Source organism: Colobus angolensis, unplaced genomic scaffold, assembly GCF_000951035.1.
Source record: "Colobus angolensis palliatus isolate OR3802 unplaced genomic scaffold, Cang.pa_1.0 Scaffold403, whole genome shotgun sequence".
Taxonomy (NCBI): Eukaryota; Metazoa; Chordata; class Mammalia; order Primates; family Cercopithecidae; genus Colobus; species Colobus angolensis.
This window is the reverse complement of record NW_012117411.1, coordinates 1,087,892-1,103,087: the sequence shown is the minus strand read 5'-3', so window position 1 is coordinate 1,103,087 and position 15,196 is coordinate 1,087,892. Positions and strand designations below refer to the sequence as shown.

Here is a 15,196-nt window from a genome sequence, read left to right as displayed (position 1 = left end):
GCTCTTCTGGACCTTCTTGGTTTCTTTTAATGTCTAAAATGAAAAGGATTATTACACTGGTGAAAAATAAGCTTGAAATTAATGTGACAGATATTCTAGCTTTTAAGTACATAAATATCTTCTTGTCATATTTCCAATTACATATTCTTAACTATTCCAACAAATGTTTTCCTCTAATGTTCCAATTCAACCTCCTATATCTAAGTTAGAAACAATACCCATTAATAAGATGCAAAGTGGGTATTAAAATAGACCAAACTGTGTTTAAATTCCAAAGAATCAGCTTGCATCATAACAAGATGGGAATAATTTTATTTATAAAAAACAAGTACATTTCAGGGACTAGCAGTCTCCTACTCATTTTATTGGCTACTTGTTCTTTTACAGTATTCTAAATATATATGTGTGTGTATATCTGTATATGTAAAGGGTTTTTTAATTTGTATAGAATAAATCAAAATTTAAGAAAATTCTATACATTATTTTAATTTGTTCTAAGAAGTGAGAATCACTGCCAGTGATTATCAACTGGGGATGTTCTTATTTGCCACTGGACATTTGACTACATCCGAGACATTTTTGGTTGTCACAACTAGGAGAGGCGGGTGCTATCGGCACCTAGTGGGAGAGAGGCCAAGGATGCTGCAAAGTATCTTTCAACGCACAAGACAGCCCCCACCCCAACAACAACAAAATATAATCCAGCCCAAAATATCAATAGTGCATGCTGTGGCTGAAAAACTCCACTGTAATATAATCTTAGCAATGGATAAAACCCAATCAAGTTTAGTTTGTGAATCACCAAGTTCCATATCCTATTAAAACTTGAAAAATTAAATGCTAAGTATTTTAGAAAAAAGGCTCTAGAGAGTACTTGGGCATTAAAAAGAAAAAAAAAGGAAGGAAGGAAATAAAATGTAACATGTAGCTAAGAACAGGCCATAAACAGCTTTCAAAAGCCTATTAATTGGAGTTTAGGATAATTATATAATAGAGCTATACCACTCTGGGGCAAATAAAAAATGAGCTCCCAGAGAAATAAATAAATTATCTTAATATACTCTTATCAATAATAAAAAGAAAATAGCAGTCATTACTACACAACAGGGTCAAAAATCCTAGATTAGAATCTCAAATCTACTACTCTCCACACTAAGTTTTATAAACTATAAATCTATCTTATCATCTGAAAAAAAGATAATATCCACCCTCTCCAACAATGGTTGTAAGCATTAAAAAGACATAAAAATAAAATCCCCAATAAATTCTGAAGCATTAATCAATCTATTATATCAATATTCTAGATTTGGAGGCATATAGAACTCACATTTAAAAAAAATCTGTGTAGCAATCACAACTATATGCGGCAGTTTAATATCATACCTAAGACACAGGTTTTGCAGTCAGAACATCTAGGTTTGAATCACAAGCATCCGCCACGTAGATCTATACAACCTGACAGAACTACATTAACAATCTGTCTCAGGCTCCTCTTATGTAACAGTTATTACCACCCACATCTCATAGGTTTATTATAAGGAACTATTAGAAATATATAAAACATAGGACATAAACATCTATTAAGTTATAGATCTTACTGTTATAAATAGCCTGTTTGAATCTAACACAATATAAATACAACAAACTGGTCAGCTGAAGATAATTATTTCAAAGCAAAATAAGTTACCAATTAAATGGTTTCAAAAGTTGAATGGAATTAGGATGAAATGAAATCAAAGAAAATTTCTGGAAAAGTTCAGGCAGACAGGGTGAGATGCTTAAGGTCACAAAAACTAACCATTCCCCAAACTATTATTTCTATACACAAGTCACTGGAACACTCATTATAAACAAAATAAGCTGGGTCTTGGATAGCTAAGTATTAAGAAATCAAAATCATACAAAAGCCTAATATTAAAATAATACTTGAGGCCAGATAGTGGCTCTATATCTATAATCCCAACACTTTGGAAGGAGGAGGGAGGATTGCTTGAGGCCAGAAGTCTGAGGCTGCAGTGAGGTATGATCCTGCCACTGCACTCCAGCCTGGGCAACAGAGTGAGACCCTGTCTTTAAAGACTTATTTATTTCAATTCCTACTCATCAAGGCAGAATATCTTTGTCAAGGTATGGGGATATTTTTACACAGGGTCAGTTATTATACAAACAAGGGCAAAAAACAAGAAGAATGCTAAGTTGCTGCTTCCAAAGTATAAAATCTAGGTGATTTCAGATTTGGCTCCCAGGAGTATATTTGGTCTTTTATTATCTTTTTTTCTCTCTATGCTGTCGCACTTCCTCTGTCCGCCCAGCTGGGGAATGGAATGGGTGAGACTTGGAAAAGGTCTAACTAGATTTTGTTAAATTTTCCCAAGTTGGGATTGCACCAGCAATGGCTCCCAAGATCTTAATTCTGCCCACCAAATAATGTCTCTCTTATATTAAGTTACTCTAGAGTTCCCAAAAGGCCACTAGCAGACTACTGCCAAACGCAATACTCAATTCAACCAACATTCCAAGTAACAGCTACCACTTATACTGTACCTATCATGTGTTCTCAACAACTCTATGAGGTTGTGACTAATAATTTTTCCATTTAATGATAAGGACACTGAGGCATAGAGAAGTTGCCCAATATTATCCAACTAGTAAGAGAGAAAGAGATCTGAAGGTAGGCAGAACAGCTCCAGAGTCTACTATTATCTAATTGGTTATATGGCAAACATCCATTAACCTAGAACTCTCACAAAGGAGTAATAATTACTAATTTCAACTTTGAACAGTTTATTATTATTATTTAACTAACTCATTCATTAAAATCCAACCTAAAAGTTAGCTCTTCGGAAGTTTTTTTCTAAGTCTCTCAGGCAGAATTCGTCACATCACTAGATTTCAAAGTTAATAACATCAGAAAGTAAGTTAGCAAAAGGACTTGAATAATTCAAAACTCATTTGCTGTATGAACCCTATTTCAAATCTGTCCATGTTTTTCACTAACACCCTAGATTTCGTTTTTGAACACCCTATAACTATCCCCCAACCAGCACCCACATATAAAAAGCTTATTTAAAAAAAAAAAAAAGAGGGCCGGGCGCGGTGGCTCAAGCCTGTAATCCCAGCACTTTGGGAGGCTGAGACGGGCGGATCACGAGGTCAGGAGATCCAGACCATCCAGGCTAACACGGTGAAACCCCGTCTCTACTAAAAAATACAAAAAACTAGCTGGGCGAGGTGGCAGGCGCCTGTAGTCCCAGCTACTCGGGAGGCTGAGGCAGGAGAATGGCGTAAACTCGGGAGGCGGAGCTTGCAGTGAGCTGAGATCCGGCCACTGCACTCCAGCCTGGGCCACAGAGCAAGACTCCGTCTCAAAAAAAAAAAAGCAAATAAAAACACTAGGTTCTATTTTGTAACCCAGTTCATTTTTGCCCTTGGGCAAAAATTCAAGTCAAATGAAGTATGTCTGGATGAGTTCTCCTGGTTATCTTGTGCAATTTATTAAGTTAGAGAAAAGATATGTGGGTTTGTACGTGTGTGTATATACTTATGTATATGTCTATACATATAATGTTTATACAAACTTAAATTCAACACGTATAATTAAAACTGCATTATGAATTCATTTTAAAAATGCATTTCCAAGGAAACTGCCATTTCTGGCCAGTAGAAGAACGTAAGTTTAAAAATTGGGACATCTGGTTTCCATGCCTTGAGGTTAAGAAGGTATTAACTAGCTCAGTAAAATTAAATTGCTAAATTTGAGTCCAATTTCTCACATAAGGAGAATTATTACCTATTGACAACATTAACTTACTTTCCATTCCTACCTACTATCCCTCCAACAAAAGGAGTGTAGGGGAGAAGAGTCCCTTCACACACAAAAATTTTAAGACTGTAAACTTTCTTCAATACAGGCCTAGAATGGAATGTGAATGACTATACACGGCAGAACTGTATTAATCCTGTTTGGGACTGTTTACTGTTAAATAACTTCTTTAAATGCAAAAAAGTTTCATTCTGAAAATATACTCTTTCTCCTTAAATTAAAAAGCAGCTAGTAATTAATTCAAGGTTGGCAATAATATCTACTATTTAGTTACCCATTTCCCAAATGTTTAGTTTTCTTATTGGATCCTTCACAGATTCAGTGTGAAGGCAGTCAAACCTGCTCCTCATTTCTAAATATCAGCACAGTATCTGAATCACATACCTTAAGAATAAATTCTCCCTTCCAATGGTAAGATTTGAGGCATTCCTTTATCTTAGCAATCCTTAAAATAGAGATGACAAACTAGGGCTACCAAATGACCCAGTTTGCCCAAATTAAAGGATTTCCTGGAACATAAGATGGTAAGCACTAAACCAAAAATAGGTACAAATCAAACTGGGTCGGCTGATCAAACTATCACAAACTCAAATCCCTTTGAGAGCCAAGCCATGGTAACTAACATCCGTGAGTGAACAAGTGAATGGGTAACTGCAAAGCACATGTCCCAGTCTAATGAGCAGTGTTTCTTTCCATCTTTGGCTTAGAGAAGTTACTGAACCCATCTCATCCCAAACCTATGATGACTTAATATTTTATTCATTTGTTTGATATTAATTATTAAGTATCACACGCCTTCACTAGCTTGATATATCGGGTACCTGAGAAATCCAAGCATTTCCATACAGATTACACTAGAAAAAACTCTCTCCATGAGCATCCCTAAACTGCAGTTCTACAGACAGCAAAAATTAAGTATAATGAACCACAGTCAAACACTGCTCTACCAACCCCTACTGGTTTCCGCTCTCTAAAGTATTATACCACCACTGCCAAGAAGCAGGGAAATAAATCACTGGGTTCTCAAGCTGGCCACGTTCCAAAGTTATTGTCCAATTCTCAATTGCAAGGTAATGATGGAACAATGGGCCTTGTGACACAAGCTTTTTCCTCTGGCCAGTTAGATACTTACACTCTCTATTCCTCTGGCCAATTCAAACAGAAGTGCCAAAGATTCACCAGCAGCTATTCTCATGTTTACATCATCACAAGAGAGGAGGCTTGGAAGCTTATGGAAATGCCTAAAAAACAGTTAGTCATTACTATGTGAATACAACCAATTATGTCCACTAAATGTTGCTTTTATAAAACATGAAACTAAAAATACATACATCTCAAGCTTTTTCTTCACTTCATTGATGGGGCATATGGTCAGCAGTAGTGTCCATGCAAGAAGCGAGCTGATATGAAGCACTGTATTAGGGGTGCTGCAAATAACAGTAGTGTCTTTCTCTTTGAGATAGGACTTAGTGAAGACATTTTCAAAACATTCCAGAGTTGAGTATAGTTCCTAATGCATAATAATATGAAGTAAGATAACCACCTTAAATTAGAAATAACCACAGATAACTAGAATCAAAGGTTTTTACTTACAGTAATGTCATCTGTGGCAATAAAACAGCAAACACCAAAGCAAGTTGCACACTAAAAAAAATATATATATATAGACATTAATGATTTTATTTCTTATTAATTCTACATCTTCCTGCTTTTATAATTCAACGTGAAAATGTTCTCAGCAACGTGATATATTAGGTCCCAAGCATTATATATAAAAGAGGTGAGGAGAGAAAGAATACTGAACTAAGATCAAAGGAAGTGCATTTCAATTCAAGCTCTGCTACCAAATGCACAGCATGACTTTAACAAAGTGATTCTGTTCTTCTTCGGTCTTCTTTTATTGATCCATAAAATCAAAAGCATGCAAAAGAATTACATAATTTCTAAAACAATTGCAGCTCCATAATCTATGATTTAAATTACTGAATTAATTTTATGAGTCTATGTCAGTAAAGCATTCTGAAAGGGTGAACTATCCCCTCGTTTCCTTTCTGTATGCTTTACAGGTGCTTACTGGATCATTTCAAACTTCAACTATAATTCAAAGATAGAAAGCTCAGACATATGAGATAAAGAAGCCTGCCCTCTCTATTAAAAAGCCTTTAAAACACATTACAATTCCACTGGTTTTTTAGCTGTTAAAACTATCTATATTCTTTTGTTCTTATGAAGACTCTACTATGAAAACTTCTAAAAGAAATCAGCTTCCAAGAAATAAGCACACAGGAGCAAAAATTTCATGAAACGTAATTAATTACGTTTTTTATTACGTAATTAATTAATTAATCCCATTAATTCAAATTTCACTTATTCTGGATTACGCTGAAAAGAGGCTGGGAATCATATAATTGCCTTTTGTTTGTGGAGGGGAAGGGCTAAACAAAAGTGAGTACACTATATGATTAGAAAGGTAAAGCTTATCGAATAAAACACTTAGAACACAACACTTACACAAGCCATCTACCTGCAACATAAACAGAAGCCCTCAATTCTCAGAAAATTTGTTTTAACAAATTAATCCGTATAAAAACAGAATTTGTAATCTGAGATTTTATTATTCTCCATTTCCCCTTTCTCCACATTTTGTTACTAAAATTCCCACATGTTGTTCCAAGTATTATTAAAGCTTTAAGTCTTTAAAGTCACCATTGGCATCAGTTCTGTTCCGGTACTATGAGGATATCTGTGATATTAATCTGCTTGGTGTCACTATTTTATTTTCATTATATCATCCTGGTAAAAACTGAACACTGTTAAAATTTAAAAGTAGCCGAAGCATTAAAGGAAATTTTCAATCCATAATCCCTTCTGCTTAGTAAGCAGCAGAAGCAAGGCTACATGGTTCCTTTTGATGACTCTAAGAAAAACAGCCAATTAAAAATTAGAACTGGCTGGGTGCGGTGGCTCACACCCATAATCTCAACACTTTTGAGAGACTAAGGCAGGGGGATCATTCAAGCCCAGGAGCTCAAGGCCAGCCTGGGCAATACAGCAAGACCCATCTCTACAAAAAATTTAAAGTGAGCCAGACATGGTGGCACATGCCTATAGTCCCAGCTGCTCAGGAGGCTGAGGCAGGAGGATAACCTGAGCCCAGCAGGTGGAGGCTGCAGTGAGCCATGATTGTGCTACTGCACTCCAACCTGGGTAGGAGAGTGAGACCCTGTCAAAAAAACAAAACAAAACAAAAAAAACCCTAGGATTGCCTCAATTTAATAAGGATTCCATCTGCTAAACAGGGAGACTAACGTTTTTTAAAAATTCACAGCAACTCGGAAGTGTGAAAAAGAAAATGCCTTTAAATGAACAAAAAACTCGCATACAATCAAAATTAAGTGACTGCTCCAAAAATCTACCCAGCAAAGTGTCTTCTGTCATTCTAGTACGAAATTATACCCATAGTTCCACATGATTTAAAAGTTGCACATATTCACCCAAAAAGAAGAAAAGAAAAAGTTAAGTAGCAAAAGCTAATTAAATATTTCAGGATTACTAACTACTGGAGGGCATGGAGATTACTATGAAGTTGCCAAACTCCAATTTCTTTGCCTCCAGGGCAAACAGCTAGACTATTCCCAGCTTCCATATGGCTGGTAAGCCAAGGAACTAGATGCAAAAGTGACATGCTCTGTCTGAGTCTGTCACCTAGCTAACGTGGCTGCCATATGGAGAGAACCTAGAGGTGGGTAGAGCTGCAATGGAGGCCTGGGGTTCCAGCCAATTTGCATTGGGTGGTGATGATAAGAAGAAATACATTTTTACCAAGCTACTTAGACAAAGATTAATGTCACTTAAGTAATACTAATAAGGAAGCTGATTCGGATAATCAATATTAAAAGTATTAAAATGTTTCAAGCTTAACCTGATTCACTTGTTTAAAAAAACAGTTTAGGATCACATGTTATTTTTCCAAATCCACTAAGACCACATCAGATGTTTCTGTGACAAAGTAAAACATGTCCATATGATCATTTGTATCACTCATTGCCACACTAAAAACAAAATATAAAACCCCCAAAACCCAAAATCTAAAGTCAAGTGTTACAAGAGGTAAACATCCAACAATCAGAGAATGAAAGCTTTCTCAAACCCCAAAACTGGAAGACTATTTCGCAAGTCAGAATTTCAGAGTTTCCTATGTCTACCCAAATCCAGAAATATAAAATTAATTATTATTATTTTTTTAAGATGCAGTGTCTGGCTTTGTCTCCTAGGCTACAGTTCAGTGGCATGATCATAGCTCACTGCTGCCTCAAACTCCTGGACTTACAAGATCCTCTCTCTTGCCTCAGTCTCCTGAGTAGCTGGTATGGTACTATAGGCGCACCATGTCTGGTTATCATGAATAGACAGATCTATAAATGTAAATATCTTATACTTACAGTTTGCCTAGCCTGGATACTAGCCGACCCATCACAAATGATTTTCTTTAGGATTGGTCCAAGAGTTTTCAAAATCTCTTCACTTTCAATGCCAGGGCCCAGCTGAATACAAAGAACAGATGCTAACGCTGCAGCTGCGCGTTGCTCATCACTCTTACCTATAAAAGCAGCCAAGATGCAATCACGATAGTCTTTTCAGCAGACTCACTTACTAAGACAGTGATTTCCCAAATTTGATCAATGACAAAATAGCATTTACCATTTTTGAAACCCCATGCTCCAGGCTTTGATGCAAGTTACAAACTTAGGCTAAAGAGCTCAAACTATAGAGACAGACAGACCTCAGTCAAATCCTAGATTCCACTTACTAGCCAAACGATCATCGATTAATTACTCTTATTCTCTAGGGTTCCTCATCTGTAAAATGGAGATTAATATCTATCTTTAGGGAGTATTTTAACAGTTCAACTAAATGTGTTTCAAGCCAATTTCTGTCTTCAAACTCCTTAATGTACTCATATAAACAGTGCTCAAACTGCCCTTGAATTAATCTCCTAAGCATTTCAGGTGTACACAGTCCATCAGGTAAACCTTCAGGGTTTCCCCACCAACATTTTTTTAAATAAATACGGGATTAAAAATAACTCTTTAAGACCATAAAAAATACATTTATTAACTTTTTTTTTTTTTGAGACAGGGTCTCACTCTGTCACTCAAGCTGGAATGCAGTGGTGCAAAAAATACATTTATATAAAGGTAAATATAAATTAACTCTTGAGAACTGTATATACCACAGGTGAGGTGTGGGGCAAATACTAACCTTAAACTATTACCTGATAAATTAAAAATGTAAAAAATATGCAAGCTAAAATGGAATTTTTAAAGGTCATCTAGTCCAACAACCATTATAGCTACAGTTTGAATGTAAAACACCTTTAACAGAGCCATTGTGTAATCTTTAAAAAGTTGGGTCTGCTATCAACTACACCAATAACAAGATATATTATAAGCTTAGATCCATCTCAGTTTTCCTAGGCCTTTCTTTATTCTATTCAATGGAAGAGGTGAATTTGATCAAAGGTTTCACTTACAACAAAATTTTTTACTCTCAGGTAAAATGAGAAAAATAAGAATATAAAGCTTAGTTCATTCAATTTTTTAAAAGTGCATTTCTACATTTTTGGTGCTAGAATATTTTGCTAATAAAATAATGATAGTGGAAGAGAATTATTTTCATAATGTTCTTACTTGGCTAAGTTGGCAGACACCAAATCTTGTTTTGTTTTGTTTGTTATAATAGAAACCAAGTATTGCTTTGTTGCCCAGGTGGTCTCCAACTCCTGGCTTCCAGCGACCCTCCCACCTCCGTCTCCCAAAGTGCCAGAATTGCAGATGTGAACCACCATGCCTGGTCACAAGTCTTTTTAAATTTGGTGGTCCTAAATCTGATAAGTCTGGTAACACTGGACTTTAAGGTCTGACAACATTATCTTTAAGATCTCTCTTTGGTCTTAAAAGTTCTATCACTGTAACAACTTGAATTCCAGAATTTCTATTACAAAGTTCTAGAATTCAAGTATTCCAAGGGATATCCTGAAAATGATGTAATTTACAGGTATAATCAATGTTTTATATAAGTGCAAGGAAAAATGAGCTAGATGTCTGACATACACTTTCAAGTTTTTCTGGTAACAAGAGAATGACCATCACTTCTACTGATACAAAAAAGGATGATGACAATCTACCCCAATCCTTCTTAGTTTCAAGCTTTTTTTTTTTTTTTTAACGTAAAACAAAAAGTTCTAACTAGTCTCATTTTGAACTATAACAAGATGGTGTACTCGACTATTAGAAAATTTTAAGAGTAGACCAGTGTTACAGTGCTATTACTGAATGTTACCAAAAAGAAGATAACATACTTCTTATTAGTTCTATGTCTGTGACTCAAAAATAAGGGCATTACCTTTTTTCAGGCAGCGTTCAATGCTATCAGTTAAAGTCATTCTTCTTTCCAGAATAAATTCATACAGCATTTTTGAAGCCAGTGCATTTTTAATACCTTCAAGAGCTGCTTGCCTTGTCTTCGCACTATTTAACACCCAATGTAAGAGAAAGAAGATCCAGATGGAGTATATAATAAGTAACTTTTTAAAATCTTATTTCCTTCTAAACTTTATCTATGTATAGATTTTTTAAATCTAATTCTCATCAAGTTCTAACCATTTGTCAATAATATAATTTAATTTCCATCTATGACTCACCTTATTACACAAAACACTTAAGGCCGCTTTATATCATGGCATTTTTTTTAGTTTGATAGCCACAACTTTAAATGCCTACATAATATTTTATCGTTTCAATGTATGAGTATATATTTTCCTATATTACATATTTAAGTAAATTTACACTTTTTAAAAAACTATAAACGTCTAGAATTGCATCTTCAGGGCTTTTTAATTCTATTAAGGTCAGTTCTGAAGCTATAGTGAAGAAAAACAATCTAGCTTTGACATTTTTTCATATCATAACAACATTAGTGGACAAGCCACTTAAAGCAAGTTTTCATTATGTTTTAATTCAACAAATTCATTTATTTTATAATCAAATAGAGTTATGTATGTGCTGTTATGCTAGAACAATTACTAATCTGACTCAATCTAAACTCTAATGGCATGTTACCACACACATTAAAGTCCAATGGAACAAGAAACATGATCCAAAGTAAACAAATTAACCTTCTGGAAAAATAGATTGCTATTATCTGAGAGCTGCACAAATTATATATATGTAAGGTAGCTGATTAGAATCACACAGAATAATCATTTCTCTTAGCTTTTGACTAAGATCAAGTGTAGAATCACACAAAATGGAGTTTCCAGTATTGCCTACCTCTTATCCAGGGTCAGGTCAATTAATCCTTTCAACTTGTACTCTAGGTCTTCTTGAGTTCCTTCCTCATCAAGGACTTCTGGTCCTAAAAAATAATATAAACCAGCCATCATAATGTAAAAGAAAAAAAGACAGGGAACAATAGTATACCTTAGCTACAAGAATTCCTCCACCTGAAACATTTTACCTAAAGTCGCAAATTTAAATTTAAAACTCATACCATCTTCAGCAAAACTGGAAGGATCACTATAACCACTGCAATGGCTCATTGTTTCAATTGATGCATCTTCATCACTAAAAGGTTGAACATTTCGATGCTGGCCACCTATTAGGTAAAAGAGAAAAGAGATAAGTTATTTTATTTGCATATATCTAAATATTTAACTTTGGAATTTTTAAGTTTACTTAAGAGAAATCCAGTAATAAAACCACAGACTCATATAAAAAGAGATAATTTTATCACAAGTGAACATACTTAAATATTCTTAAACTAAGTCAGTTCACCTATTACGTATTTCAAAGCACCAATGATGTATCAACTATACGCATCAGTCCTCTAACAAGAGGCATTCTTTTTTTTTTTTCTGTCCCTGTAGCCCAGGCTGGAGTGCAGTGGCGCGATCTTGGTTCACTGCAACCTCCACCTCCCGGGTTCAGGCAATTCTCCTGCCCCAGCCTCCTAAGCAGCTGGGATTACAGGCAAATTTTTTGTGTATTTTTAGTAGAGACAGGGTTTCACCATGTTGGTCAGGCTGGTCTCGAACTCCTGACCTCGTGAACCACCCACGTGATCCACCCACCTCGGCCTCCAAAATGCTGAGATTACAGGTGTGAGTCACTGCGCCCCCACAGCTGAGGCACTCATTTTTTTATGACACCAAAACTGATAGGAAGGTGGGTGGTGGCTCCCGCCTGCAATCCTAGCACTTTGGGAGGCCTAGGAAGGTGGATCACCCGAGGTCAGGAATTTGAGACCTGCCTGGCCAACATGGTGAAACCCCGTCTCTACTAAGAATACAAAAATTAGCCCGGCGTGGTGGTGCACGCCTATAGTCCCAGCAACTCGAGAGGCTGAGGCAGAAGAATCGCTTGAGCCCGGGAGGCAGACGCTGCAGTAAGCCGAGATGGTGCCACTGCACTCCAGCCTGGGCAACAGGCCAAGACCTTGTCTCAAAAAAAACTGATATGAAGATGAAAAAATTATTTCCAGACCATGATTTCAAATCATGAAAACAATGAAAACAGATCCAGAAATAGAATGTTGTATCATAGATAATCATAAGAGTAAGACAAATACATTTTCCAATGAGAATGGCCGGGCTTAGCAAACATGAACTGGTGAATAGGTTTTTAGGTTACACATGTCTTATGTTAAGGGGAATTAAGGAGTTAAGACAGGGTAGTTTTAAAGACAACTTAAAGTGAGAGAAGAAAAAAAGGCTTAAAATAGAAGTTTTGGTATTTGATATAGTATAAAAGCCTATCAGATAAACTACCTTTAAGGGAAAGGTTCTATACAACGTGCAAGAGTTTAAAAGTACCAATGCTGACTGGGCGAGGTGGCTCACACATATAATCCCAGCACTTTGGGAGGCTTAGGCTGGCAGATCACCTGAGGTCAGGAGTTCGAGACCAGCCTGGCCAACATGGCAAAACCCAGTCTCTACTAAAAATACAAAAATTAGCTGAGCCTGGTAGCAGGCGCCTGTAATCCCAGCTATTTGGGAGGCTGAGGCAGGAGAATCGCTTGAATCCAGGCGGCACAGATTGCAGTGAGCCAAGATAGCACCATTGTACTCCCTGCCTGGGCAACAAGAGTGAAACTCTGTCTCAAAAAAAAAGAAAAAAAAAAAAAAAAAGTACCAATGCTGTTACTAAAAAAAATAAAATCTTTTTAAAAACTAGAATCTTTCTTTCAACTTCATTAACTTCAGGAATAAATACACAGTCGCTTAGGGATTTTGCATTAATAAAAGGCCTGCCAAGTCATGCACTACAATCAGCACTGAGTTAAGTCCCAAATTCTGCCCTAAAAGTGACAGTGAGTCACCTGATTAACCTCTGAACCTAATTCCCTTTCAGTAAAATCAAAGTTCCTATGTTCAAACGTCTCCACCCTAAGGGTTTTGTTTTTTTTTTTAATGCTCCAAATTTAAGCCTGTTACTGTTGGGCTGGATTTTTTTTTTAAAGGAGTTATCTTTTTTTAAAATCAAAACAGAGAATTTAGCAGATTTTTAAATTAACACAGCAAGCAAGTGGCCTTCAGATTTGCTTGCGTGGTGCCAAAGTAGTAAACCATAAAGATTAAGTAATGAAGCCAAAATCTCAAAATTTCTTAGAGTGCTTAGGACAGGAATAAACAAAGACCTATGACATCATACTCTATTTCTGGATCTATCTTCCTCGTGTTTATGACTGAAGTCATGGCAATAGATGAGTGTCATCTGATTAATTTTATTAACATTTATTCACAAGTCAATTCACAGTTTTTCTTTTTTATAGCCTATTTCTGAGAGTATTCCTCCTATGCAGCTCTTACTCTGGTCCCTTAACTCATCAGTATTAATGATTTCTAAGATTTGAGGGAAAGAAAAAAAATACACATATACAAATATCAAGAAAAAAAAACCCTGTATGAATGTCTGATATCTAGGTCAAACTCACCCACGCTGTGAGCCTAAGTACCGTGAAAGAGACAGCACTCTAGGTACATAAATTATTTCTAGAGGGCTTACTAACAAGGTTTTGTTCTTTCTTGAAAACATTCTCTTTAAATTAAGTGCTATGACATACCTGTATAAAAGAAGTCAATTTTATTACCTTCCTAAAACTCTCCACTAACATAAAAAATAGTTTAAATGGAAAAGTCATTAAAGTAATAATGACAATTTGGTTATATAGTGGAGACCTCATTTGAATCCCATTTCTTCTAGATGTCATTTAAAAATACCAATTAGGTAAGTGGCTTGTAAGTAAGCAAAAGTTTGTGTAATTTTCCATCTCTTCTACTCAACTATTATTTATTAATTGTTTATTAAAGACATAAAACATTCACATGGGACCAAGTTAAAGTTTCAAAAAGTAAATCTCACCCCATCCCTTTCCCCAGTTCCACTTCTGAGAGGCAACCACAGTTAACAAGTTCTAGCACATACTTCCAAAGATATTCAAAGCATGTATTGTGTTATAAATTAATTAAAGAATAATTTTCCATTTGTTTACATATGCTAAAATTCAGTGGTGAAACGGATCTTTTCTACTAAAATAGTGAAAAGGTAGCAGCAATAAAGTTGATGAAAGGTCACAAAAGAGCCCTGAGGCAAAATTTAAAAGGCAATCCCCGCACAGCCACCAGAGGCCTGTATAGGTACTGTAAGCACAAAAACGGAAGGAGGCTTGCCCAGAAACTTTAGACGGGAATAAAGGTTTGTGCGTGATCTAGGCCATTACTAATATCATTACAACTTTAGCTTTCAAACTTTTCCATTTCATCAACAAAAGGGTAAAAGAATAAAATAAATATCTTCCAGAAATGTTTGATTCAGATGAGGAAAAGCTGAAACACAGTGGTAAGAAATGTCCTCAGACCAGGCACTGTCCCAGCATCGTGGGAGGCTGAGGCAGGAGGATCCCTGGGGACGAGGGACTTGTGACCAGCCTGGCCAACACAGACCTTGTCTCTACAAAAAATATAAAAAATAGCCAGGAATGGTGTCACATGCCCATAGTCCTAGCTACAGAAGGCTGAGGTGGGAGAATTGCTTGAGACCAGGAGTTAAGACGTTGCAGTGAGCTATGATCACACCACACTGCACTCCAGTCTAGGCGACAAAGACAGACTCCCTTCCCCCTAAAAAAAAAAAAAAAGTATCCTCAATTCACGTAAAGCAATCAGAGGCCACAATAAACTAATTACATATTTTACATCTTGATAAAGAATGAATTTCATCAACATGGAGAGTATTCAAAATAAAGAGGCACCTAAAAAAATGGAAAAGATTACTGTTTTAAGAATCCCTCCCTATGGTCAAGTATTAAATG

The 15,196-nt window shown here is 36.0% G+C and overlaps 1 protein-coding gene across 3 annotated transcripts in view; it reads right to left on the bottom strand.

Annotated features, from left to right (window-relative positions):
- Nucleotides 1-15,196, bottom strand: part of IFRD1 (interferon-related developmental regulator 1) — a 55,428-nt gene that overhangs the window by 10,635 nt on the left and 29,597 nt on the right. For all 3 annotated transcript variants that reach the window (XM_011955936.1, XM_011955937.1, XM_011955935.1), the window contains 7 exons: nt 11,375-11,479; nt 11,155-11,239; nt 10,229-10,353; nt 8,266-8,423; nt 5,417-5,467; nt 5,155-5,333; nt 4,956-5,064 (listed from right to left, as the gene is read on the bottom strand). In XM_011955936.1, the coding sequence (XP_011811326.1) occupies nt 4,956-5,064; nt 5,155-5,333; nt 5,417-5,467; nt 8,266-8,423; nt 10,229-10,353; nt 11,155-11,239; nt 11,375-11,479 (812 nt within the window). The remainder of the gene's footprint in view (nt 1-4,955; nt 5,065-5,154; nt 5,334-5,416; nt 5,468-8,265; nt 8,424-10,228; nt 10,354-11,154; nt 11,240-11,374; nt 11,480-15,196) is intronic.